The 24,382-nt window shown below is 32.4% G+C and overlaps 4 protein-coding genes across 8 annotated transcripts in view; 3 read left to right on the forward strand and 1 right to left on the reverse strand.

The window, feature by feature from the left end:
* Positions 1–2,549, forward strand: part of LOC124954304 (chitotriosidase-1) — a 25,026-nt gene extending 22,477 nt beyond the window's left edge. For all 3 annotated transcript variants that reach the window (XM_047507033.1, XM_047507031.1, XM_047507034.1), the window contains exons 9-16: positions 1–176; positions 257–411; positions 473–613; positions 769–916; positions 1,041–1,226; positions 1,298–1,420; positions 1,502–1,703; positions 1,796–2,549. The exon at positions 1–176 is cut by the window's left edge and continues 42 nt beyond it. In XM_047507033.1, the coding sequence (XP_047362989.1) occupies positions 1–176; positions 257–411; positions 473–613; positions 769–916; positions 1,041–1,226; positions 1,298–1,420; positions 1,502–1,703; positions 1,796–2,010 (1,346 nt within the window). In that variant the 3' untranslated portion in view covers positions 2,011–2,549. The remainder of the gene's footprint in view (positions 177–256; positions 412–472; positions 614–768; positions 917–1,040; positions 1,227–1,297; positions 1,421–1,501; positions 1,704–1,795) is intronic.
* A 135-nt stretch (positions 2,550–2,684) lies between these two features.
* On the reverse strand, positions 2,685–8,426 carry LOC124954303 (chaoptin-like). The gene is made up of 10 exons (XM_047507030.1): positions 8,168–8,426; positions 7,851–8,037; positions 7,619–7,766; positions 7,436–7,546; positions 6,603–7,349; positions 6,290–6,438; positions 5,425–6,207; positions 4,606–5,360; positions 4,013–4,529; positions 2,685–3,913 (listed from the first exon to the last, which is right to left on the reverse strand). The coding sequence occupies exons 2-10, from the start codon at positions 8,035–8,037 to the stop codon at positions 3,591–3,593; spliced, it is 3,720 nt and encodes a 1,239-aa protein (XP_047362986.1). The 5' UTR covers positions 8,168–8,426; the 3' UTR covers positions 2,685–3,590.
* Positions 8,427–10,640: 2,214 nt separating this feature from the next.
* On the forward strand, positions 10,641–20,451 carry LOC124954258 (NADPH oxidase 5). 2 transcript variants are annotated; one of them, XM_047506887.1, is made up of 19 exons: positions 10,641–11,542; positions 14,058–14,152; positions 14,261–14,372; positions 14,434–14,531; positions 14,653–14,773; positions 15,186–15,336; positions 15,465–15,675; positions 15,956–16,182; positions 16,307–16,495; positions 16,663–16,856; positions 16,999–17,320; positions 17,637–17,784; positions 18,176–18,336; positions 18,416–18,551; positions 18,645–18,865; positions 18,985–19,178; positions 19,275–19,484; positions 19,602–19,805; positions 19,933–20,451. In XM_047506887.1, the coding sequence occupies exons 1-19, from the start codon at positions 11,402–11,404 to the stop codon at positions 20,128–20,130; spliced, it is 3,333 nt and encodes a 1,110-aa protein (XP_047362843.1). In that variant the 5' UTR covers positions 10,641–11,401; the 3' UTR covers positions 20,131–20,451. The 2 variants fall into 2 exon arrangements, with proteins under 2 accessions (XP_047362843.1, XP_047362844.1); XM_047506888.1 differs by lacking the exons at positions 10,641–11,542; positions 14,058–14,152; positions 14,261–14,372; positions 14,434–14,531 and having other exon boundaries at positions 14,670–14,784.
* A 535-nt stretch (positions 20,452–20,986) lies between these two features.
* On the forward strand, positions 20,987–24,344 carry LOC124954260 (dnaJ homolog subfamily C member 1-like). 2 transcript variants are annotated; one of them, XM_047506891.1, is made up of 8 exons: positions 20,987–21,213; positions 21,327–21,564; positions 21,679–21,780; positions 21,850–22,068; positions 22,237–22,481; positions 22,581–22,884; positions 23,049–23,270; positions 23,344–24,344. In XM_047506891.1, exons 2-8 carry the CDS (start codon positions 21,409–21,411, stop codon positions 23,404–23,406), a joined length of 1,311 nt encoding a protein of 436 aa, XP_047362847.1. In that variant the 5' UTR covers positions 20,987–21,213; positions 21,327–21,408; the 3' UTR covers positions 23,407–24,344. The 2 variants fall into 2 exon arrangements, with proteins under 2 accessions (XP_047362847.1, XP_047362850.1); XM_047506894.1 differs by having other exon boundaries at positions 21,409–21,564.
* Positions 24,345–24,382: the final 38 nt, after the last annotated feature.

Consider the following 24,382-nt stretch of genomic DNA (forward strand, 5'->3'; position numbering starts at 1 on the left):
ACAAAAGACCAGGCCTTGGTAAATTTTTGCCCGAGGACATCGACCCAACACTTTGCACTCACGTTGTCTATGCTTTCGCTACCTTGAACGATCATCTGCTCAGCGAAGGAAGCGATCAAGATGTTGAAATGTATAAAAGATTGATTGCACTTCGTGAGAAGAACCCAGACATAAAGGTATTATTGTTACTTTTTCTCTTTTTCTTTCCTTTTTTTCCTTTTTTTATCGTCTTCATTGATATACGATGATTCGTCAGATATTGTTAGCTATTGGAGGCTGGGCCTTTGGATCGACACCCTTCAAAACATTGACTAGCAATACTTTCCGAATGAATCAATTTGTTTATGAAGCCATAGAGTTCCTCAGGGAATACAAATTCGACGGATTGGACGTTGATTGGGAATATCCACGGTAAATAAATATCGCAATAATAAAAAATTCACTTTTACATATTGTTACAATAATTTTCTAGAGGAGCCGACGACCGTGCTGCTTATGTGAATCTTTTGAAAGAACTCAGGCTAGCTTTCGAGGGCGAAGCAAAGAGTTCTGATCAGCCTAAATTAATTTTATCTGCGGCTGTACCGGCCAGTTTCGAGGCTATAGCTGCTGGGTAAGTTTTGTTCGAAAGAAAAAAGAAAAAAAAAAAAGGAAAAAAAGAAAGGAAAAAAGGTAAAATTTATCTTCTTTCGTTTGGTTATTTTGTTTCGCTACAAAAAAAAAAAAAAAATCGACGATAACTCGATATATGTGCATTTAATCGATTAGATACGACGTCCCGGAAATATCCAAGTACCTGGACTTCATCAATGTGATGACGTACGATTTTCATGGTCAATGGGAACGTCAAGTTGGACATAACAGTCCTCTTTATCCTCTTGAGAGTGCAACGAGTTATCAAAAGAAATTGACAGTTGTTAGTATATTTGCTTCTTATTATATATTATATTATTTTTAATGAAAATTTTATTTCACTTATTTTATTTATTACTTTTCTTCTTTTTTTTTTGTTTTTTTTCTTTTCCAATTCAATTTTTTAGGACTACAGTGCACGGGAATGGGTGAAACAAGGTGCACCAAAAGAAAAATTAATGATAGGTATGCCAACTTATGGCAGATCGTTTACGTTAGTTGACGAAGACAAATTCGACATTGGAGCGCCTGCCTCTGGTGGTGGTATCCCTGGTAATTACACCAACGAAGCCGGATTCTTATCCTATTACGAGGTAAATTTATCTTTTATATGATGATTTCATATTAATGAGAATAGTTTATAAGAAATTCATATGTCGATTAGGTATGTGGATTTTTGAACGAAGAGAACACGACTTTGGTATGGGATAGCGAACAACAAGTACCTTTTGCTTACAAAGGTGATCAGTGGGTTGGTTTCGATGATGAAAGAAGTCTTATAAACAAAGTACGTATAAAAAAAAAAAAAAAGACAGACTGAATTTATCCTAAGAAAAATTTAATAATTCTCTTTAATTTCTCGATTTAGATGAACTGGTTGAAAGAGGAAGGTTTCGGTGGTGTCATGATCTGGTCGATTGACATGGACGATTTTCGTGGATCATGCGGTGCCGGAAAATATCCACTGATCAAAGCAATGAAGAAGGAATTGCAGGATTACAAAATCAAATTGGAATACGATGGTCCATACGAGAGTTCCGTTAGAAATGGCAAATACACTACGAAAGATCGTAAATATAATCAATGAAATTTTTTTCCATTCAAATAATACAAATATTCATCGACTATCAATTTAATTTGTATATTATCGTTATTGTTAAAGCGAACGAAGTGACCTGTGACGAAGAGGACAATCACATATCCTATCATCCAGACAAAAGCGATTGCACGATGTATTACATGTGCGAAGGTGAACGCAAACATCATATGCCCTGTCCAGTTAATCTCGTTTTCAATCCCAACGAGAACGTCTGCGATTGGCCGGAAAACGTTGAGGGATGTTTGCAACACACGCAAGCGCCGCCTTTGCGAAAATAATTAAATGAATAAGAGAGAGAGAAAAGGAAGGAAAATTATTTTTGCATAAAACAAAAAAAAGAAAAAAGAAAAACTGCGGCATTTTACGTGTGTGATAAAAACGGAAAAAGATGGATAACAAGGATGATAAGGTCTTTATCATCGAGTTTTATCAGCCCTGTTTTCAATTCAGTAGATAGATAGATAAAAAAGAAAAAAAAGAGAGACAGAGAGAGAGAGAGAGAGAGAGAGAGAGAGAGAGGATGAAATTATGAAAAGAGAAAGAAGATACGCTACCTTCGCACAAAAAAATTATAGTCGATATTTGCCCCTCCTCCATTCCCCTCCCCCTTTCCACACCACCCCCTCACACCTACTCTATTTCGATTTTCGATTATTACGTTTGTTTTTTTTTTTTTTTTTTATTTCGTCGTTCTTTTTGACACGCGATATATTTCTATTCCCTTCCAAGAGAACCTCCCTTTTTACTTGTCATTTGTATAAAGCATGGACGAAATCACGAGGTATACTTGTTTGTAAATAAAGAGAAATATAACAGACATCTAATGCCGAACAATTTCTAATCTTTCGTCTGAATTTTTGTTATTTTGTCTGTTTTTTTTTTTTTTTTTTTTTTTTTTTTTTTTTTTTTTTTTCTTTTCATTTAGAATAACTTCGTTTAAAAGGATCGAACGAGAGGTGACAATTTCGATGTATAACATTACATAAAAATTTGTATAATTGTTAATTTACATTTTGTTTTTTTCTTTTTTTTATGTTAATTTTTCATTCATCAACGCACGACAAGCATACTCTCACTTGAAAAAAAAAAAGATTCGAACGTTTGATCTTTGCTCTAATTTATATGAAATTTATTTGAAAAATAGTTGAATATTAAAAAAAAAAAAAAAGAAATTACTTCTTGGCAGTTTCTAGGCACGATCTAACCAAGCTTAATCTAAGTCTGATATCTTTTAATTTCCTGTAGAAATTTGAATGAATAAAACGCCTATAGTCAGTCAATGCTTCATACTCCGTCGATAATTGTAATTTCGATTGCCATTTATCGATAAAACACGGTTTTTTAAACCCCTTGTGGTAGGCAACCCTTTGATACACATATGATGTAGAAAGTAACATGTATATAGGAGCTTAAAAAATTTTTTACGTATAAATAACACTTTTAATTGTAATTAACGACGGATTATAAAGCGTTGCCTATTTTCAGGCGTGTTACTGGATAATTAAAAAATGATTAATATTAATTTAGAAAAAAAAAATCATTCATACGTGTTAACTTTTTCATACGCACATCGTAACGTGCTCACGCTTACACATAGGTACGTATATACAAAGCATTCCCCGATACTCCGTATACTCCGTCAGCTAATCTAACTTTTTAATCAAAGTTAAAAATATTCTGAGATTCGAACGCACGTTCGTTGTATACCAAATCCGAGGCGCTTTTTTATTTTTCTTTCTTTTTTTTTTTTGTTCTCGCACACACTCTTTCTGTCCTTGATTTTCAGATTGCTTTCTCGAGCTCGTGTGACAAAATTACGAAACGGTTAACTCTTTCATCAGAGATGAAACATAACGAATCATTTAGCAAAAAGCAACAATACGATGAGTTGAATAAGAGCTAACCAAGTCCTAGCCAATCTCTCGTAATTGCCAGAGCTAAGTGCGGATGCCTGACATGCGGTATGAGGCGTTCCCAAAGTCAAAAGAACTTTATCAGACGAATATGAAGGTGTTGTCTCGGTACAAACAGCTCTACCAGCAATAGTTCTTAATTGTCTAGCGTCTGATTGAGACGCTGTATGAATCTGACGAGATTCTCGAAGCCATCTTCGTAGCCACAGGCTAAGCCAAGCTATCTCGCAATCGCATTCCAAAGGATTCCCTGATACTTGTAGTCCACCTGTAGGATAATCAAATTTTTTTTTATATATACATATATATGTGCGTGTGTGTATGTGTGTATATAAAATACAGCGTGAATCAACTTATTCTGTATTACCTGCGACCATGTTGGTACCAACAGTCTCCCAAGAAAGATTTCCATATATGATCGATGGGCTCAACTCGTTAATGTGATTGTTCCTCAAGTCTAATGTCAGCTGTGTCAATCGCTTTGTCAGCGATAGGAATATATCAGATTGGAATCTTCTTACGCGCGTGTTCTTTATCCTTAGTATCAATTCTCCACCTTCGATCGTAGAAAATGCTTCGGAAGATATCACTTCTAGATCAGCACCGGTTATCGTTAATTCTCGTAATTGCTTCGTGAATGCATTTTGTATCTGATGCTTCAACAAGTGTTCCGTCACTTGTATCTCAATTGTTCGCAATGGTAATCCAATCACCATGTCACGAAGATTGAATCCATCAGCTAACGGCCAGGTTTGCAATTTAAGATGCTTCAAATATCTCAAAGAACGAAGGCAATCCGTATCGACTGCTCTCGTTCTATTCAAATTTCTCAAATCCAACTTTTCTAATCTGAGATAACCGAAAAAGCTTTCCTTCGTCAATTCCTACGACAATAAAAATAAAATCAGAATCAAGATCAAACAATGTCCTACGATCGATTATTAAAATTCATTCGTTTACCTCTATTGGATTACTAGAAACATCAAGTTCTCTAAGTAAATTTAATCTGACGCTTGGCATCGATGTCAACGAATTATTCGTTAATAGCAATATCTTGAGATTCTTCAAATACTGAAATTGACTGTCGGTTGTGCTCTCGATATTATTAAAGGACAAATCTATAATGTTCAGATTTATCAATGGAAAAGGTGAGATAATTCTCAATCCAGAATTGGCAAGTGAAAGTTGTCGGAGATTAGGCAGATAATGAAAGAGTTCTTTGAAATTTGCTTGAAGTGTGTTATGGGAAACATTCAGGCTCAACAATTTTCCTAAAGACACAAACGAATTGTCCGGTAAAATGGTCAATCGATTTCGTGCCAAATTCAACGATATCATTTGCGACGTTGGAAAAGCAGTCGAATCCAAATGATCCAAAAAATTATCGGCCATGTTTAAATCTCTCAAGGTGTAACCAACTTCCATAAACGATGGCGATGGTACGACTGTGAATTTGTTATGACTAAGATCGAGAATCTCCAATCTAGTACCTTCGAAAACGTCCCTAGGTAAAGATCGGATTTTGTTACCGGAGAAATTTAAGATCCTTAAATTTTTTAAGCTCCTGAATTGTTCGGTAGACAATTGAGCTATCTCGTTGTTACCCAAATCAAGTTGTTGAAGAGATTGCAAACCATAAAATGATTGTTTTCTTAATCCTTCTATCTTATTATTCCGAAGATTCAATACTTGCAGTTGATTCAGAGCAAAAGTTCCTGCAAATGAATCGTTATAATCAAACGTGTTATCTTTGTAAAAACGTGTTATCGATTCTTTTACCTGATTCGAGACTGGTAATAAAATTGTTACGTAGATCAAGGGTCAATAAATCCGGTGTACCGCAAAACGTGTCGGTTGGTAAATGCGTGATATTGTTGAAGCTAACATCAAGATGAGTCAAGTTATTCGTCGTTGATCCAGAATCGATGAAGGATATGGCATTGTAAGAGACGTTCAATGCAAATTCAGCACCACCGATCTCTGAGAAAGCATCTAAATCTAAGACGGTCAGTCTGTTGAATTCTAAATGTAAAAATCTTAGACTTGACAGACCGTAAAAAGCATTTCTATCCATTTTATATATTCTATTGTATGCCAATGATATCGTCACTAATTTTGGACAATCCATGATGGAATCGGATACGAGGATTTTTATGCGATTACCAGTAAGATCTAACGATCTCAATTCGGTCAAATTATGAAATGTCGATTCTGGTATCATCACGAGAAAATTATATCCCAATTTGACGTCCCTCAATTCTGGATGAACGCTCGATAAAAATATTCTTTCGGGTAGGTAATGCAATCTATTAGATTCCAAATTGATGTAACGCAATTGTTGAAACGAATAAAAAGCTGTTGGTTCGATCGATTGAAAATTATTATTATCGAGAACCAACCAAAGTAGATTGCTCAGAGGTCTTAATGCACGTTGAGGAAAATTGTCCGTTGCAAATGCAAAACTCAGCTCCAATATATCAAGACTCTTTTCGATCCCAATGAAACAGTCATCGTCGAGCTCGGTGAGATGATTAAATGACAAGCTGAGCTCTTTCAATTTACCTGGGTTTTATTTCAAAAAAAAATTAATAAAACCTTCTCGTTGATATATGTTAGATATATATTTATGAAAACCACAACGCACCTGCTCCTTTGAATGCTTCCGCTTTGAGTTTGGTTAAGAAATTATTACGAAGTAATAAAATCTCGAGATCTTCGGCCCAATCGAAATCACCTGACTCCACGTGAGAGATCTTGTTGTAACCGAGATTTAAATGAAGCAATTTCTGACACCTGTCGTCCGAAGTAAACAATTAATTTCAACCCATACGTATACACACACACACACACACACACACACATATATATATATATATATATAATTACTACATTACTACATTACCAATTAGTACACATTTTCCAACTAGCCTTTCTCCATTTAAAAAAAGAAAAAGTACCTGGCTAAAGCAGCTGAAGGCACAGCGTCCAGACTATTTGTGGCAAGTGAAAGAGCCTTCAAATTTTCAGCAAAATTTTGAAAACTCTCGCTTGAAATATTACGTATGTCGTTGTTGGCCAAATAAAGATAGGACAATCGTTTGAGTCCATTGATAGCAACCGGCACGCATGGTAAATCATTGTTCTCCAAGTTCAAATACTCCAAACTGTTTTCCAAACTACGAAAGGCATCGTCGTCGATATTTCTAATGCCGTTAGACGAGAGATGAATCCTTCTAGCCTCCAAACGATCGAATATACCGGTAGGTAAAGATGTCAACTTATTGTTGTCCAAATTGAAATCATTGATCTTAAGTGTTTGATTAGCGGTGGTTAAAGCATGGATCCATTCGATCGAATTTTCACTAACGTCGATCAGCTCCAAACTTGAACTTTGGAATACTGGTAATTCTAATTGCTTCATATCATTTCCACGAAGATAAAGCCAATCTAGGTTTATCAATGTACCTAACGACGATGGAAATGATTTAAGAAGATTATTATTCATGCTAAGTGTATGAATGTTAGGTGGTAAAGATTCTTCAGCAAGATTTTCGATATTGTTATTGTCCAAGTTGAGCCAGACGAGCGAATCGAAGGTTGAAAATATTTTCGGTACTTCGATGATGGAATTATCACCGAAAAAACCATTGCGTAATGTACTCTTCAAATAACCCCAGTCACCGTCAAGCGATGTCAAATGATTGCTAAAAAAAAAGAAAAAAAACAATAAATAAAAAATATTCTTTTACCAATAATGATAACTAATGATATTGTAATGATTCTTACAAACCTGTGCATGTTCAGCCAATTTAATTTTTTCAAATCTCCAAAAGTTCTAAACGGTATATCCTCTAAAGCATTGTAACTTAGATCCAACGAACGAAGACTATCGGCCACGACTCTAAAACAGATCTTAATTTATATCATTGAGAAAGATCGAAAATAATATGATCGAATGAAAATCATTAATTACCGAAGAGAGGTATCACCGATACTGACAAGTCGATTACTCATTAATCCCAAAGCTTCGACGCCAATTGAACTTTCGAGTGCATCATTATCGAGTATTTGCATACCAGATCCAACTATGTCCAATTGGGCGACGTAACTCACTGACACGTCTAAAGTCGTATCGCGTTTAATAAATCATTGGAATTATAAGCCGTCGATGGAGTCATTGTCAAATAAGAAAAGGTGATACGTACCGGGAAACCTAGCAAATGGTACTCCCATACAAGTGATATCCATCTTCGTGAAATCTTCATCGTCCTGCACCCAACACATACACATAGTATTAAAGGTGCACGGTACATTATAAGATTCGATCACGTTAGAGATACAATTGATCCAAAATAGAACACCGACGAACCAAAATTCCTTCCACGATGACATCTGCACCAATCGCAAATAACAATCAATGATTTTCTTTCCGAAGGGAAAAAAAATTTCAAATCTGTTGTAAAAGAGAAGAAAAGAGAAGAGAAAAAAAAACAACGGGGAAAGAATAAGAAATGAAACGAACCTTCGTCGAGTCGAACGAATAAAAAAATTCTTTCAATTAAGAAATCATTGATTGGATGAATTTCGTTCGGATGGCCAACGAATCATCTTAAAAATGTTCAAATTTCAATCTTGCCTTCATATTCGTTTCTATCACACGAACCGAAAAACATTTTGGAATAATTCACTGATAATAATTCACTGATAAATTCAGTTTAATAGTCAGGTTGAGTTCGTTCACGGTTAGTTCCTTTGTAAAGCTCAAATGCCATCGACTCGCTAAACCCGCGCAAGCGCCTCGATGACGAATTTTATGGATCGCAAACGGTATCGAAAACTCGACAGGACGACTTCTTCGTTCATTGTAACATTGACCATCGTGAAAAACTTGAATGAACGAATCGTACTCTAACTGCCGGAGCAACATTTAATAATCTAGAGTATGGAAAAACGTATTAAAAAAAAAAAAAAAAGAAAAAAAAAAAGAAATAATGATTCACGTGATCGCGTGAAAACAAAAATTTCATGATATTTTTCATTTTCCGATTAGTTTATTTCGTATCTCCTTTATGTCTATTCTTTATTTTCTTTTTTGTTATTTATTTTATTCATTTTTTTATTTACCCATCTTAAAAATCAATTATAAAAAATACACTGTCAACGCTATATTTACGTTGTATCTTCTTTGTAGTTATAATAATGGTAGTACTAGTCACTACAAAATCTTCTTTTACCCTGACATTTACAAATATAGTAATGACATAACTAAATTACCTATCTCCATTATCATGGTCGTCGAGGCTATAATTCAAGATATTTATCTATAGAATAGGAGGAAACGTAGAATGATTATTTTTCTATATATTTCTTCGGAATGTTTTCTAATCAACTCGACTAGAATAGAAATTTATTATCATAACATACATTTTCAAATTTATAATTCTAATCAAGTGATATATAAATCTGAACGTGTTGGTAAATAACAAATTACTTAACAAATAAATAAATTCGATACGCTACAATGTTCCTTTTCTCTCTCTCTCTCTCTCTCTCTCTCTCTCTCTCTCTCTCTCTCTCTCTTTCTCACACATCGGTTAACAGCATAAACTGACGTAAACATTATAAACGAATGGTCGAGACTCGACATTATTACGATATAATTTTTATTAAAACAGAATTTTTCATCTCTCGCATGTTTATATATAATGTATGTTGTACATAGATACGTATGTAAGTGTCTGTTATATATATATATATATATATATATATATATATATATATATATATATAAGTAAATAAGAAGGAAAAAAAGAGAAGAAAAAAAAAAAATTTGTCAGAGAGTTGTGATCAAAAATACTGAAGATCGCGATTCGAATATAAACCGAAAGAATACCAAGCCCGTTTCACCGATAAATTTATGATGGAATCCGGTTATACAGAAACTCTCAAAGTTGTGTCAGCTCACTTGCAGGTGCCGACGAAACAAGAAAAGAAAGAAAAAAAAAAGAAAAAAAAAAGAGAAGAGAAAAAATGTTAATAATAATGATAATGATGATGATGATGATGACGATGATGATGATGATGATAATGACGCGTCGATGACGACGATGATCTTAATTTTAATAAAGATGTTAATTAAAATCACAATTGATCTTTTGATATTCATTGTCAAGAACTTTAATACGTTTACTATATGTAAATATTATGTACGTTATATTCATATATTTTATTATTTTAATTCTATTTCATTCAATGAATTTGATTCTAAGGCAAAGCCATTACGAATTATTTGTGTACTTATAAATCTAAATATATAAAGTGAGAGCTTAGAAAAATTTCTTTTTTTATAAATAACTAAAAAAATGTTTGTTTCTTAAATAAATTTAATCGGATATATTTTGACGAAATGATTTTACTCGACAAATAAATATTCATAAATAAAATGCAGATATATATATATATATATATATATATATATATATATATGTATATATGTATATAATATTTGTAAAGTATGATTAAATATAAATAATAAATAATATAAAATAAATGTGATCATATTAACGATCAACCAAATTCTTTCATTAATGAAAATTCACGAGTATAAAACACAGTTGTTAAGCCTCTGATATTTTGACACTAATTTGGTTTCTTTTCTCTCCCTCTCTTTCTCTCTCTCTCTCTCTCTCTCTCTCTCTCTCATACCTCTTATAATATAATAATTACATTATTATTGAAAAGAAAGAGATCTATATGGCCGAAAAGTGAAAGGTACTCTGTCTCTTTCATCTCCACACATGATCTGGATTGGCATAGGGACACATATAATATATCTGTCCTTCTCTTCTTCTTCATCTCTCTTTTCTCTTTCTCTCTCTCACACACATTATCTTTCACCTACTCTCTCGATCACACACACATACATCACACGTATTAACAGACAAACACACATAAGCTTATGTATTCGATCCTCGAACTTCTCCACAACACGTCGACTTTCATTTAACGAGTTTACGCGTCTCCAGTCGGCCGCGAACGAACGAAAACGTTCTCTCACGTATTTACTTATTTACTTACTTACTTACTTACTTACTTACTTACTTACTTACTTACTTACTTATTTACGTACATCTTCAACGCGGAAATACAGACTGTTATAAGTTTCAAAGAAGGTTGCAAAAATTATTGGATTATTCTAAAAACGTTCGAAATTATCTCTTAATGTGTATTTTACTTTTTTCTCGTTAATCGATATTGATACAGATCAATAATATATGTACTTCTCTTCCCCTTATGTTTGTCTCGCAGTGAAGTTTACATCTCTTTCATTTTTCTTTTTGTTGTTGTTGTTGTTGTCGTCGTCGTCGTCGTCGTCGTCGTTGTTTTCTTCTTTTTTTCTTTTTCTTTTTCCTTTTCTTTTTTCTTTTTTTTGTTCTTTTCAAGGAACAAACGTAGAAGGTCGTGAATGAAGACAAAATCCGTTTGTTTGTTTTCTTTTTCTTTGCGGATTTTTTTTCTTTCTTTGCTTTCCACGTAAATTCTCACAGAAGAAACATCATCCGTAGTATATACGCGAATTACGATAAATTTTGATAATCGTCCATTTGTATTTTCGAGGGTGTTAATTATTTTCTTTTGGACGGTAAGGGGAAATAAGAAGAAAGGGAAATTTTTTATTATAAGGAAAAAAGAAAGAAAGAAAAAAATAAAAAAAGAAAGAAAGAGCAACCACAAGCACAACGACAAAAAGGTGACCATGGAAGAGAGTATAAGTTGCATGGAAGAGGAATGCCTCATCGAGAAACGAAGAACAGCGATATTGAAGGAATGTTCTGAATTGTTGAATGAGGACAACCGTTACACGAAAGAAGTATTCAGGAAATTGTTCCAAGATCAGGTACATACATTCATACTAATTGATAATTATGTTTAAAATAAAAAAAAAAAAAAAAAAAAGAAGGAAGAATTGAAAAAAATAAAACTAAAATCACTGTAGAATAAGTCAATCATGCAAGAGGAGAAAGAGAGAGAGAGAGGGGGGGGGAGGAGAGGGAGAAGGAAAAGGAGAGAGAGAGAAAAGAAAAAAGAAATCGAATGATCTGATCGAGCATGATACACCGATTTACCATCTCAATTACAATTGCAGTGTCACCTACTAATTACGTTGTATCCTCCCAATCAAGAGTTCTCGATCTCTTTCTCAAATAAACTACACGCACAAACAAATACATTCGCGCGTCCCGAGATTAAAGTGACGGGCACACTTCGAGAAAAAGAAGAAGAAGAAAAAAGAAAAAAAAAGGAAAAGAAAGAAAGGAAAAGAAATCCAAACAAAAAAAAAAGAGAAAATACAGGACGTGCCAAAAGTTTCTAGATGTGGTTAAAAAAAAAAAAAAAAAAAAAAAAAAAAAAAAAAAAAAAAAAAAGAATGAAAGTTCCTAACCGATTACAAAAATCAATCCTGCTTCTTCGAAATTTTTTTTTAAGGTTGTAATTGGACCTCGTAATTTTTCAAGCTAAAATGGGAAGAAAAGAATAGCAAAGAATTAACCGAGAAAATTTCGAAAGAGTATAATGATGAACTTTTAGGAAACTTTTGATACATCCTGTATAATAAAACGAAAACGTTCATACGCGAAACAAGATTAAACTGGCAGAATTGGCTTTAAAAAAAGAAACAGGAGAGAGAAAAGAAAAAAAAAATTATCGAGTCTAGATCAAAGCGATAAATCATTTTATGAGAAAGAAAGAGAGAGAGAGAGAGAGAATATCGAAAGATATGTTATTACAGTATTAAACAAAAGTGATTTGTGGGCGAGCTACGCACGATCCTAATCGATCAGCTAATCTTTCTTACGAGGTAAATGTGAGAAAGAAAGAAAGAGATAAATCTATCAGTTTCTCTCAGAAGCACAGCAACAGTAGTAGGAAATATCTAGTAATCCTAAGGCGATCATGACGACACAATCGAAGGAGACGAGAGACTATATTATCGAAGGACCAGGTTACTTTTCGATCAAGGTGCTCATTCGCCTAAGGCTCGAATGACCTTGGTTGGTGGTGCCTCTGGCATTTTATCTCTCTATCTATCTGTCTATCTCTTTTTTTCCTTCTTTCATTTATCTATTTCTTTCTTTCCTTCTTTCTTTTTCTTTTTCTTCTCCTAATTGCTCGACGAAAAGTCTGCATCACATCCTCCGATATGAGTGTTTGAACACTCTCGTTTCCTTCTCTCCTTGTTCGCATCCATGTTTCTTATCTTACTTTTTTCTCCCTCTTTTTTTCTTTTATGTTATTAATTTACACTCATTTTTATCTTCTTCTTTTAATTATTTTCTTCCTTCAATTTTATTTTTATAATTATTAATTGTAATTCAATTTATTTCTTATTTTAATTTTTAATTAACACGAATGAAAATTTCCGAGAAATCGTAACGATCCTATAAATGTCTCGTATCTTAAATTAATTAAACAAAATCAAAATGGAAAAGAAACAAACCATTCTCAATCACGTGAAATATAATATTATACAAACTGAATCAATCAATGATTGATATCTTAGAAACAATTTTTCCTTGGTTAGAAAAAAAAAAAAAAAAAAAAAAAAAAAGAAACAGAAATTGAGATCATGTCATTTGAAAAAAGGGACCAAACGAAAAGATTGCACGTAATAGTCTATCAATAATTCTGATACTATCACAGTTAGAAAATTCTTAATTTTTCGATCGACATATAAAAAAAAAAATGAGTCCTTTATCGAATAAGCCAAAGAATACCATTGAAACAAGATCGATCGATTATCGTTGGATCATCGGATCCATACCTCTATGGATCATTATCGATGATCCTTGGATCAAAAGATACATTAATAGTAATATCAGATTACTCCAATTCTTTCTTCCTTTTTTTCTTTTTTCTTTTTTTCGATTAAAAATTCAATCGGAACACTATAAATCGTTAGATCTTGTAATGTGAAAATGCGATGATTATTACAGTCCCCTCTTTTTTCTTTTTTTTTTATACAATTTTTCCATCTCTTTCCCAAGAGATAAGAAAAAGAAAGAGAGAGAGAGAGAGAGAGAGAGAGAGAGAAATGACACATAAGACGATGATTATACCGCTGGCAATGACCCATTTTACAGTAATCATGGAAAATGTAAGCCCGAAGGTATAATACGAGCACTCAGAGAGCGACTATAATTAATATAATAAAAGGCTAAATCCGTGTGTTATGAAAGTCCGCAAGTAAAGATTGGTTACCACTTTCATCCTGCACAAAAGATCATTTTTATATTTGGTACAGGGTCTTCCTATCAGAATCAAAAAAGAACAATTCTTTTTTTGTTTTCATTTATGTTTTTGTTTTGATTTTTGTTTTGTTTTGTTTTTTTTTCTTCATTTTCCTTTTCCAGATTTTTCTCGAAAAATTGTTTGGACTGTTCGATCAGGATCGAGACGAATTATTGAGGCAGGACGAGTGGTTCGAATTTATGAAGGGTAGATTAACGTAAGGGTAGATTATAATATTCATCGATTAAAGTTTCTTCTTCGATTACTTGTTTTATGTCATCTTAATGCTATTTTTTTTTTCTTTTTCTCCTTTTCTTCCTTTCAGAAACGAAAAGCAACACGATTTCATCGATCAAATCGAAAGCGTAGCGTTCGTTTTGTGCGCCGAGAAACCATTGAACTTTACCAGTTTCGTTCAATTGTTCTGTACTAAAGGGGTGAGAATATGATCGGACTGTTTTCTCCTTTCGTCCCTTTAAAACTGATTTCAATTTTTAGGTAGTAGATAAACTCTTTCGATTGATCGATCAAGACAATTTTGGATATGTAACGTCCGTCCAAATCATGGAATTCATTTACAACGTCAGCAATCCAAGGTATAATCAATAATCAAGGTTGACATGAAGAGAACATTTAAAACTAATTGACAATCGAAGTTTTTCTACTTTTTTCACTTTTTTTTTTTTTTTAATTTTTATAATTCATTAAATTCGACAGACCACGCACGGGCTTTGACAAACGTAGCCTGGAATGGTTAGAGAATATTTTCAAGCAGACAGTGGGCAATCAAAAGGAAATACGTCGTGAGGAATTCAAGAAGATAGTCACATCGAAGAACGTAGGCAGGAGGCATGAATGTAGATTACTTTGAACGAAACGAAAAAATGAATAATATTTTCTTTAACGCATTACGATCCAGGATCGAATTTATCATAAGATCTTATTAGACGCAAACTAGACTCTCGCTTGTCCATATTATTACATTTTGAAATCTTATATATAAAAAAGAAAAAAGAAGAAAACAATATATAAACGAAAAATAGCCTGATATATTTACCGAAGACAAAAAATTGAAAAAGAGAAGATAGAATTAAAAAAAAAAAAGAATATCTATAAATTTGACAAATTTTGAGAGTAACACCTACGATCTTTAAAAGCATAAATGCGATCTTGCGTTCCAACGATAAATTTCCTAAGATAATTCATTCTATAATAAGTTAAATGTCTTAACGAATTAAATCAATTTTCAGCCGTTCTTCACGGAACGTGTCTTTCAAATATTCGACAAAGACAATTCTGGGACTATATCGCTTCAAGAATTTATCGACGCCATGCACGAATTTGCTGGAAAATCTGCCGACGACAAAATCAAATTTCTTTTCAAAGTCTACGATATAGATGGTTGGTCATTTCGCAAAATCTAAAAATTATTTATAACGATTTAACGTGAAAGAAATGTTCTTTTTATTTTTTATGAAAAACATTTTTTCCTTTTCTTTTTAATTCCTAAAAATTTGTACAATAAAAAGGCGACGGTCTGATTCAACATCGAGAACTGGAACACGTGATGAGAGCGTGCATGGAAGAAAATGGAATGGAATTCAGCGACGAACAGATCGAGGATCTAACGATGGCACTTGTCGAGGATGCTGATGCCTGTAACCGTGGTGCGATCACGTTCGAGGGATTGAAAAAGCAATTGGAGAAACATGAAGGATTGTTGGAAAATTTATCGATTAGGTTCGTGTCGATTCTATCTATCTATATGATCGAATAAATCAGCCTATAAATAATAAATAAGTTTTATTATTTCAATAGGATCAATACGATCGGATTATCTTTTTATAAATTTCTCGGATTAGAATTGAAATCTTTTTAAATAACAAGAACAATAATAATAATAATAATAATAATAATAATAATAATAATAATAATAATAAAAGAAAAAAAAATTTTCCTCAAATTAAATCAATTTCTCATCATTCGATCGGATCATTAATTAAATTCAATTAAATTGCAGCATAGATCGTTGGTTGGTCCCGCCAAAGCCGAAAGACAAACAAAAATCTTTCCTTGGATTTTTAAAGTCGTTACGACCCTATCAGTTAACGAAGCCCTACATGAAAAATAATTACGTTTACATAGCGTTCATATCGCTCTTTCTAACCATAAACGCAACCCTCTTCGTCTCGAGAATCTTTCAATATCGACGATGGAATGGCTACGTGATCCTGGCACGTGCTTGCGGTAACATTACGCAGAATTTTAGTGAAATAAAATTAGCTTTTTTTATAGAACACAAAATAGAAATATTTCTGCGCCAAATAATTTTTATTTATTTTACAACAAAGAATATTTCACGAAATCGCAGGTCAATGCTTGAACTTCAACTGTTCGTTCGTTCTCGTTCTGATGCTAAGGCAATGCATAACATTTTTACGAACGAATGGTTTCTCATCGATACTCCCATTGGATCATCATATATATCTTCACAAGATGACTGGGGTTTTGATCGTTGTATTCAGTGTCGTTCATACGGTCATGCATCTTTTAAATTTCGGTGAGTACGACAAAAATATTAAATAAAGAGAGAAAAATTTTACGAGATGCTTGAAAAAAATTGAAGTCAAATTTTCTTAATGCTTTTATTCATATTTAAATAGAAAAAAAAAAAAAAAAGAAAAGAAAGAAAGAAATTTTCTTCAGAAATCATTTCATTATTTTCAGGTATCGTTGTATTAAACGACAAGACATTAAACAGCGCGAATTTTACCATGGCAGAATGGATTTTCACTAGCAAGCCAAAATTATTCGGATTGGTGGAAGGTTGTGCTAATCCTACCGGTATAGCCCTAATCATCATACTCGTTGTAATGACCGTCTGTTCGTTGCCATTTGTAAGACGTGGCGGTTGTTTCGAGGTAAAAAGAAAAAGAAAGGAAAAAAAATTGAACAAAGAAACATTCAATGCCAATTTCCTAATTTCTTAATGAAAATAATTTTCTCGTTTCTCTCTGTCTCTCTCTCTCTCTCTCTCTCCTCTCTCTCTTATGTATTTAACAGATCTTCTATTGGTCGCACCTGCTTTACGTACCATTCTGGATTTTAATGATATTTCATGGGCCTAACTTTTGGAAATGGTTCGTCGGTCCAGGAGCGATTTATCTCATCGAAAGGATACGAAGACTTGCATGGTCTCGTTCTCAACGTGGGAAAACTTACATAAGTTCCGGTCTCTTGCTACCTTCAAAAGTAACTCATTTGGTGATCAAACGGCCACCAAATTTTGACTTTCATCCCGGTGATTACGTTTTCGTTAATATACCAGTGATAGCACGTTACGAGTGGCATCCGTTCACTATCAGCAGTGCTCCGGAACAAGAAGGTGATTAATGATCGTTTCCCTTTAATTAATTCTACTTTTAATTTAGATTGCAAACATATTTGACGTAAGATATTTAAACGAATAATTAATGAACCATTTGTTTTTTCTATCTCTTTATTTATTTTTATCACGCAAACGAATTTCGTGTTCGAATGGTATCGTTGACGTATTTAGCGAACTAAAGAAAGAAACGAAATGAGTTCAAGGTTCTGAAGACAAAGAAACGAGTCCAGAATAAATTTCAATCGCGTAATGACCGACATAATCTACATATTGTGATATTCATCGACCTACTCTGTATTTTCTTTCTTGACAGATTATATATGGCTTCACATACGAGCTGTGGGTGAATGGACCAACAGCCTGTATTTATATTTCGAGAGGGAACACATGAAACTCCATCGTGGCGACGATTTATCCGTCGATAATGCTAGTAACAACGTTAATCTTACACGTAAAAAATCGTGAGTTTATTAATATTGCGCTTGAAAGCATGCAACACTTTGCACGTAGTCGGTAAAAGCGCTTGCAACATTATCCATATTAACTTTTGCTATAAAAAAAAAAATGTATACATATTGCCTATTAAAGGAACTAAAAAAATTTCTCACCTACACTCTAATGTTGCAAGTGCTATTACCGACCAGTAAAATTTTTAAGCCCCTAAAATTATTCAACATCGCTTACATATATATACAAATATATATAGATGTATATATAAACGTATTGCCTATCGAACGGGGCATCTGAATATAAAGTGTGTTGCCTATATTCAAGCGTTATAAATATAACGAAATTAATTAAATCATTTAATGAATTTAAATTATTTCCCAAAACTTATCAAACTATTTGTAGATTTCTCAGAATTAAATTAGGCAAAGAAGAGAAGGAAGATACATGCTCGTTACCCGATTCACGTGGTATCGATAATCTCGTTTTCGTTCCTGACGTTAAACCTTCACCCTCATCAAATCCATCGATCAATGAAAATGGAACATTTTTGAAAACTCCGGAATGTAAGCAAATGATGGCAGCAAATATGATTTTCCGCGTTAAAATTTTACGTAAATTAATAAGATTGATCGTTTGAAATAGGTACACCAAAGATGATTAGAATGACAAAGGAACCGAAATTACGTCAATTTTTATTGGCCAGTAAAATGCCATTAGAAAAATCATTTTCAGTTCCTGATATGCAAACGAGATATAAGAACAAACAACGTTTGATCGCGTAAGTATCGATTAAATTAAGCTAATGTCATCGCGAATCGAGAAATATTTTATTAAAAAAAATTTGTAAATAATTAACTTCGTTAACATATAGATTACGCGATTATGGGAGATCAGAATCCGAAAGGAGTTTCGACGAATGTCAGATACGCCAGGCTCGCATGAAATCTTTAGGCATAGCTTATCTGAGCCCACAAAACAAATCCCTGGCTCAGAGTTTTCGATACATGAGAACGAAACCCACAATAATAGCGTTTAAAACGCCGAGTTTTGAAAATTGCGAATACGAAGAAGGAGGAACGAACTTGAACAGCGGTAAGCTTTAATAATAAAAAAAAAATCCATTGGAATTATTTCTTTTTATGGAGAATAATTGTTACAAACAAACGATTGTCTGTAATTCTTTTCTTTTTTTCTTTTTTTTTTTTTTTCAGCCACGACGACGATCACAGAACAGAAAAATATTAACTCGCCAGCTTCCTCGGTCGGACAGGAAACTACAGAGGAAGGAAGATTGAACAAAATATTCGAAGAAACTAAAGTATATGAGAAAACTAAAACGATAGAAATTAGAATCGAAACGGCATCAAATACAACTATAAATTATCCAGTTGGAAAACCATTAGAGGTGAATCAATTTATTATATCATCAGTTATAAGTTAATGATTAAAATGTCCGATGGAAAATAATCCGATAACGTACCGATAATGAATCTTGATTTAGATATTTTTGGATGGTCCATACGGTGCACCCTCGAGTCATATATTCCAAGCACAGCATGCAGTATTAATTGCAACTGGGATCGGAGTAACCCCATTCGCTTCTATCCTTCAATCGATCATGCATCGATATTGGGAAGCTAGGCATACTTGTCCTAAATGCAAATTTTCTTGGGCTAACGAAATACCGCCTACTGTGATGCATCTACGAAAGGTGATTAGAAATCATTAGGAAAAGAAAATGATTAGTAAAAAGTATAACGATCCATCGAAATTGTCGTCGCGTATAATCGAATACATTATAAAAGTTGATCTAATTCTTGACACATAGGTCGATTTCTTCTGGATCAATCGAGATCAACGTTCCTTCGAATGGTTCGTCAACTTACTATCGCAACTCGAAATGGAACAGGCCGAATTAGGTATAGCCATGGAACGTTTCCTCGAAATGCACATGTATATTACAAGTGCATTACAAAAGAACGACATGAAGGCTGTAGGCTTGCAATTGGCAATGGATTTGCTTCACGAAAAGGTTCATTTATTTTTCCTTTGATAAAAATCTAATCTCATGAAGAACTATGATGAAATGATTTTTTTTCTCTTTTTCTTTTTCTTTTTTTTTTTTCTTTTTTTTTTGTCCTCCTTATCTTACTCCTTAGGAAAAACGAGATCTCATCACGGGATTGAAAACAAGAACGAACGCTGGCCGTCCAAATTGGGACAAAGTGTTCAAACAACTTCAAGATAGAAAAAAGGGCAAAATTACTGTATTTTATTGTGGCCCACCTCAGCTGGCGAGAATTCTCCGGTACAAATGCGATCAGTTTGGATTTAATTTTCGAAAGGAATCCTTTTAATTCTATAATTTCTTCGTTCTATTCATTTTTCTCCATTCTTTTTTTCTTCTTTTTCTTTTTTCAAAATTACGATCGATATCTCGCTCTCGTATTCCCGATTATTTTTTGATTTAAATAATCGAATCTATGTGGCCGACTTCTAGAACAAACACATCTTTGTATTTATAAATTTTAATTATTTTATTCTGATAAATTATTCTTACTTATTCAATACTTTAAGTATTCCCTATCTCTTAACCTTCGAAACGATCGATTTAATTATTTTTTTATATTGTCCATGACTCTGGCTAATTCGTGTAATGCCCAAACGAACAATACGATTAACAGAAAGTTCACTTGTCCTTCTGTCATACTTTATTTTCCTTTTTTCTTTTCTTTCTATTTTTTTTTCTTTTTTTTTTTTTTATATAATTTTATTTATAATTTTATTCTTATTTATAATTTTTATAATTTTATTTATAATTTTATTCTGAAAGCGTACTTTTTTTGTACTTTTTTATTTTTTACGTCAAATATCCTCGTTAAATTGTCTATTATCGATTTTATGATCTTCAAATGTTTCTAATAGATTTTAATTAATTTCAAGTGGTACTATCACCATTATGTACGTTGGTATATAGTAAAAATATTGAAATACCGAAATACGCAATAATATGTAATATTATATATAATAATTATACAATATAAAAATTATTTTTATAATTTATAGTTTATAAACTATAATTGCGTATGTATTTTTATTGAGTATTACGCTTATCTTTCGTCGGTAAAACATTTTTTTGTAGATAAACGCGTAATCTGTTTTACCGATCGATAAAAGAAAATGTCTAATAATTCAAGAAAACTAAAATGCAGAAGAATGGCGACACTTTGATACGAACCGCCTAAATGTCGTTATTGTTCATACCTCTTAGTTTGCTATCTAATTATGGCACATGGTAATTACTCTTTTAAAAGTAACAAGTGTTGAAAGAAAACGTGGCACTGAATCGTTGTTCCTGAAAATATTTCCATGTATTCGATGAAACTGAGAGAACCTATTGGTGAAAGTATAATATATAACTGCCTATTTTATTTTATCAAGTACGTTATTATTTAATCATATATCTCATAACTTTCTCATCATACTGTACTTATATGTATATATATATATCTATAAACGATTTATTATAAAATATCAATCTTGTTAATTTTAGCTCTTCAAATTATAAACTATTTTAATTCTCATTGGTATATGTTGTTAACTATACCGTTGACAGTAGCTATGTGTCTATTTAGATGGTAAACATGAGAGTACTTTTAATATTTCTTGGAATCATACAATTTTTGGACTTTTTTACATTATCTGCCGCATGGGACAATGATGAATTAGAAGTTTTCGATGTTGTCGAAGAAGTTAATCAAAATTTCTACGATCTCTTGGGTGTTTCTCAGGTATAACATATCCCATTTATTCTGTCTTACTATAAAAAATGAAAAATATTTTGCATTAGATGTGTTATGTGTATATATAAGAAAAATTCTTTATAATTATTTCTTTTAACCTAGGTGGCAAATGCCTCAGAAATTAAAAAAGCTTTTAGGCGATTATCACTTCAGCTGCATCCGGATAAGAATGCTGCTGAAAATGCAGAAGAACAGTTTAGAAAAGTAAGTCTACTTTAGAAATATCCAAATTTTATCCAATTTTTAATATCATAAAATTTATTCAACTTTTAGTTGGTTGCCGTGTATGATGTCTTAAGGGATCCTGGAAAGCGACAAAAATATGATAACGTTCTTGTTAATGGCTTGCCAAATTGGCGGTCAGCTGTATATTATTATCGACATGTAAGAAAAATGGGATTGGTAGAAATGAGTGTTATTTTATTTATGGTGATTACGGTTGGACAGTATTTAATAGCGTGGGCTGCATATTTCGAAAAGAGGTATACTTATGTGAGTATGTATATTTGAAATAGAGAATATTGTTCTACTTCAAATAAATCTGCTTTTTATTTTCTATTTTAATAAAGTTCACAAATCTTTTCTCATTAGTAATGTTCTAGATGGTAGTACAATTAATCTGTTTTTTTTTCCTGCATCTAAGAAAAACATTTATTTCAGGAACAAGTACTTGGTAGTAAGCTCCAGAAAATGCAGAAAAAAAATAGAAAAGGTAAAATGGATGTTCCAGATTTAGCTGATATTTTAGAGAAAATTCCAACTCCAAGCATTTGGAATACTCTTCCATTTCAACTGCCACGATGGACAATTGCATCTATCGTATCTATACCATCTATTATTCGTGCTATAAGCGAGACCATAGAAGAAAGAAAACGTATGAAAAAGAAAGAAGAGGAAGAGGCATTGTTAGAGTCTAATATTATATTTATCAAATTTAATGTGCTATATGCAATATTATTTTATTGTTGTTTGTTACATTTTTTTTTTCTTTTTTTATGTCGCAGAGCTCAAGAAAATGAACAAGCAGAACCCGATACTACACCGCGTGGTCCAAGAAGACGAAAAACTGGATTTCCTCTTCAAGAGAGAAATGATAGCAATTCAAAAGTGGTACCAAAAAAGGATAACAACGATGCAGATCATATTTACGAAAAACCTACAATAACTGGTGGATTATGGACCGACGACGATGTAATAGAATTAATAAAGCTCGTTAAAAAATATCCTGGTGGTACGCCAGAGCGATGGGAAAAAATTGCAGATACAATGAATCGTACAGTCGGAGAAGTTACGCATATGGCCAAAAAGGTATATCGTATATTGTAATGATTTCGAAAGAGAGAGGGGGAAAGAGAGAGAGAGAGAGAGAGAGAGAGAGAGAGAAAGAGAGAGAGAGAGAGATAAAGATAAAGATAAAAATATTAGATATTAGTAATTAATTTTTTTTTTCTTTTTTTCTTTCTTTTTTTTAGATCAAAGATGAAGGATTAAAACCTGGCGAATGTATTGAAGATAATACTGGAGCAGATCGACCAAAAAAAGTAAAAACACGAAATGAAAATGTTGATAATACTAATACAGAATGGAGTCAAGAACAACAAAGAGCATTAGAATCTGCGCTTATAAAATACCCTAAGGGAACATCGATGGATAGATGGGAAAAAATTGCAGCCTGTGTTGTAGGAAAAACAAAGGTTTGCTAATACTATTGAATTCATTTACTGTATCTTTTAAATTTAATACGATTAATATTAATAAAATTTTTAGGAGGAATGCCAAGCACGATATCGACAACTAGTAGAACTAATTAAAAAGAAACAACAGTCGTGACTTGATCTACGGAAAAACATATTCAAGATTCTTTTATTCATTAAATGTTTAATATTTCGTGTTACCATTGTAAAAAACAGAAAAACGTTTGTCCAAATTTATTTCTAATAATGTTTTTTTATCTAATCAAACATTAGATAATGAGAAATGCAATCAATTTATTAACATTCAAACGTAATTCTTTTTTATAAGATAAGAATTGTCCAATTTCATGAGTGATATAATACAAACACCTTTAACTTATCAAAATATTTGTAACACTATTACAATCATGATAAAATGATAATCTTCCATTTTGGCAAGATATCATTAAACCGTTCCATCATTTACCATGCCCATATATCAAGAATGTATTTATTTAATAAATTTAATACTTCGTTAAGAGAAAGAGACTGAAGAGATATAAAGTTAAGATATAATATTCCTATAATTTAGATTTAAATTAAAAATATACTTTTAATTAAGTCCAAAGTCTTACATTCTTAAAAATGAAATAATTATTACAGTCATATAAAATGTACATATGTACATATAAATACAATAAATTCATCATACGTTCGATCTAATTAATGAAAAGTGTTGTGATATACACAAACAATATAGTTTGCATCCCTAATTGCAGGGTTTCCCTAATGACATATCAAACATTCTATTTAAATTATATTTTATGATGTATTTATCATGAACGCGTCTCGAGAAAAGAAATTAAAGCGATTTGTATACTATTTAATGATTTTTTTTCAAACTTACACAATTAATAAATAACAAATTCGTATGTAATTATTACGCATTATCTGAATCATACGTGCATCATCTGAATGTGTTTGAAATATATACATTTTTTTCTCTACATCATATAATTACAATTTATATTACGTCGTGCTATGTAATAAATATACGTAAAAATGTATTCAGAAGTATATAACAACTCTTATATATCTGAACATTCTAATAATTTATTTTTTCTCTTTTCTTT

This window comes from Vespa velutina, chromosome 15, assembly GCF_912470025.1.
Source record: "Vespa velutina chromosome 15, iVesVel2.1, whole genome shotgun sequence".
Lineage (NCBI taxonomy): Eukaryota > Metazoa > Arthropoda > Insecta > Hymenoptera > Vespidae > Vespa > Vespa velutina.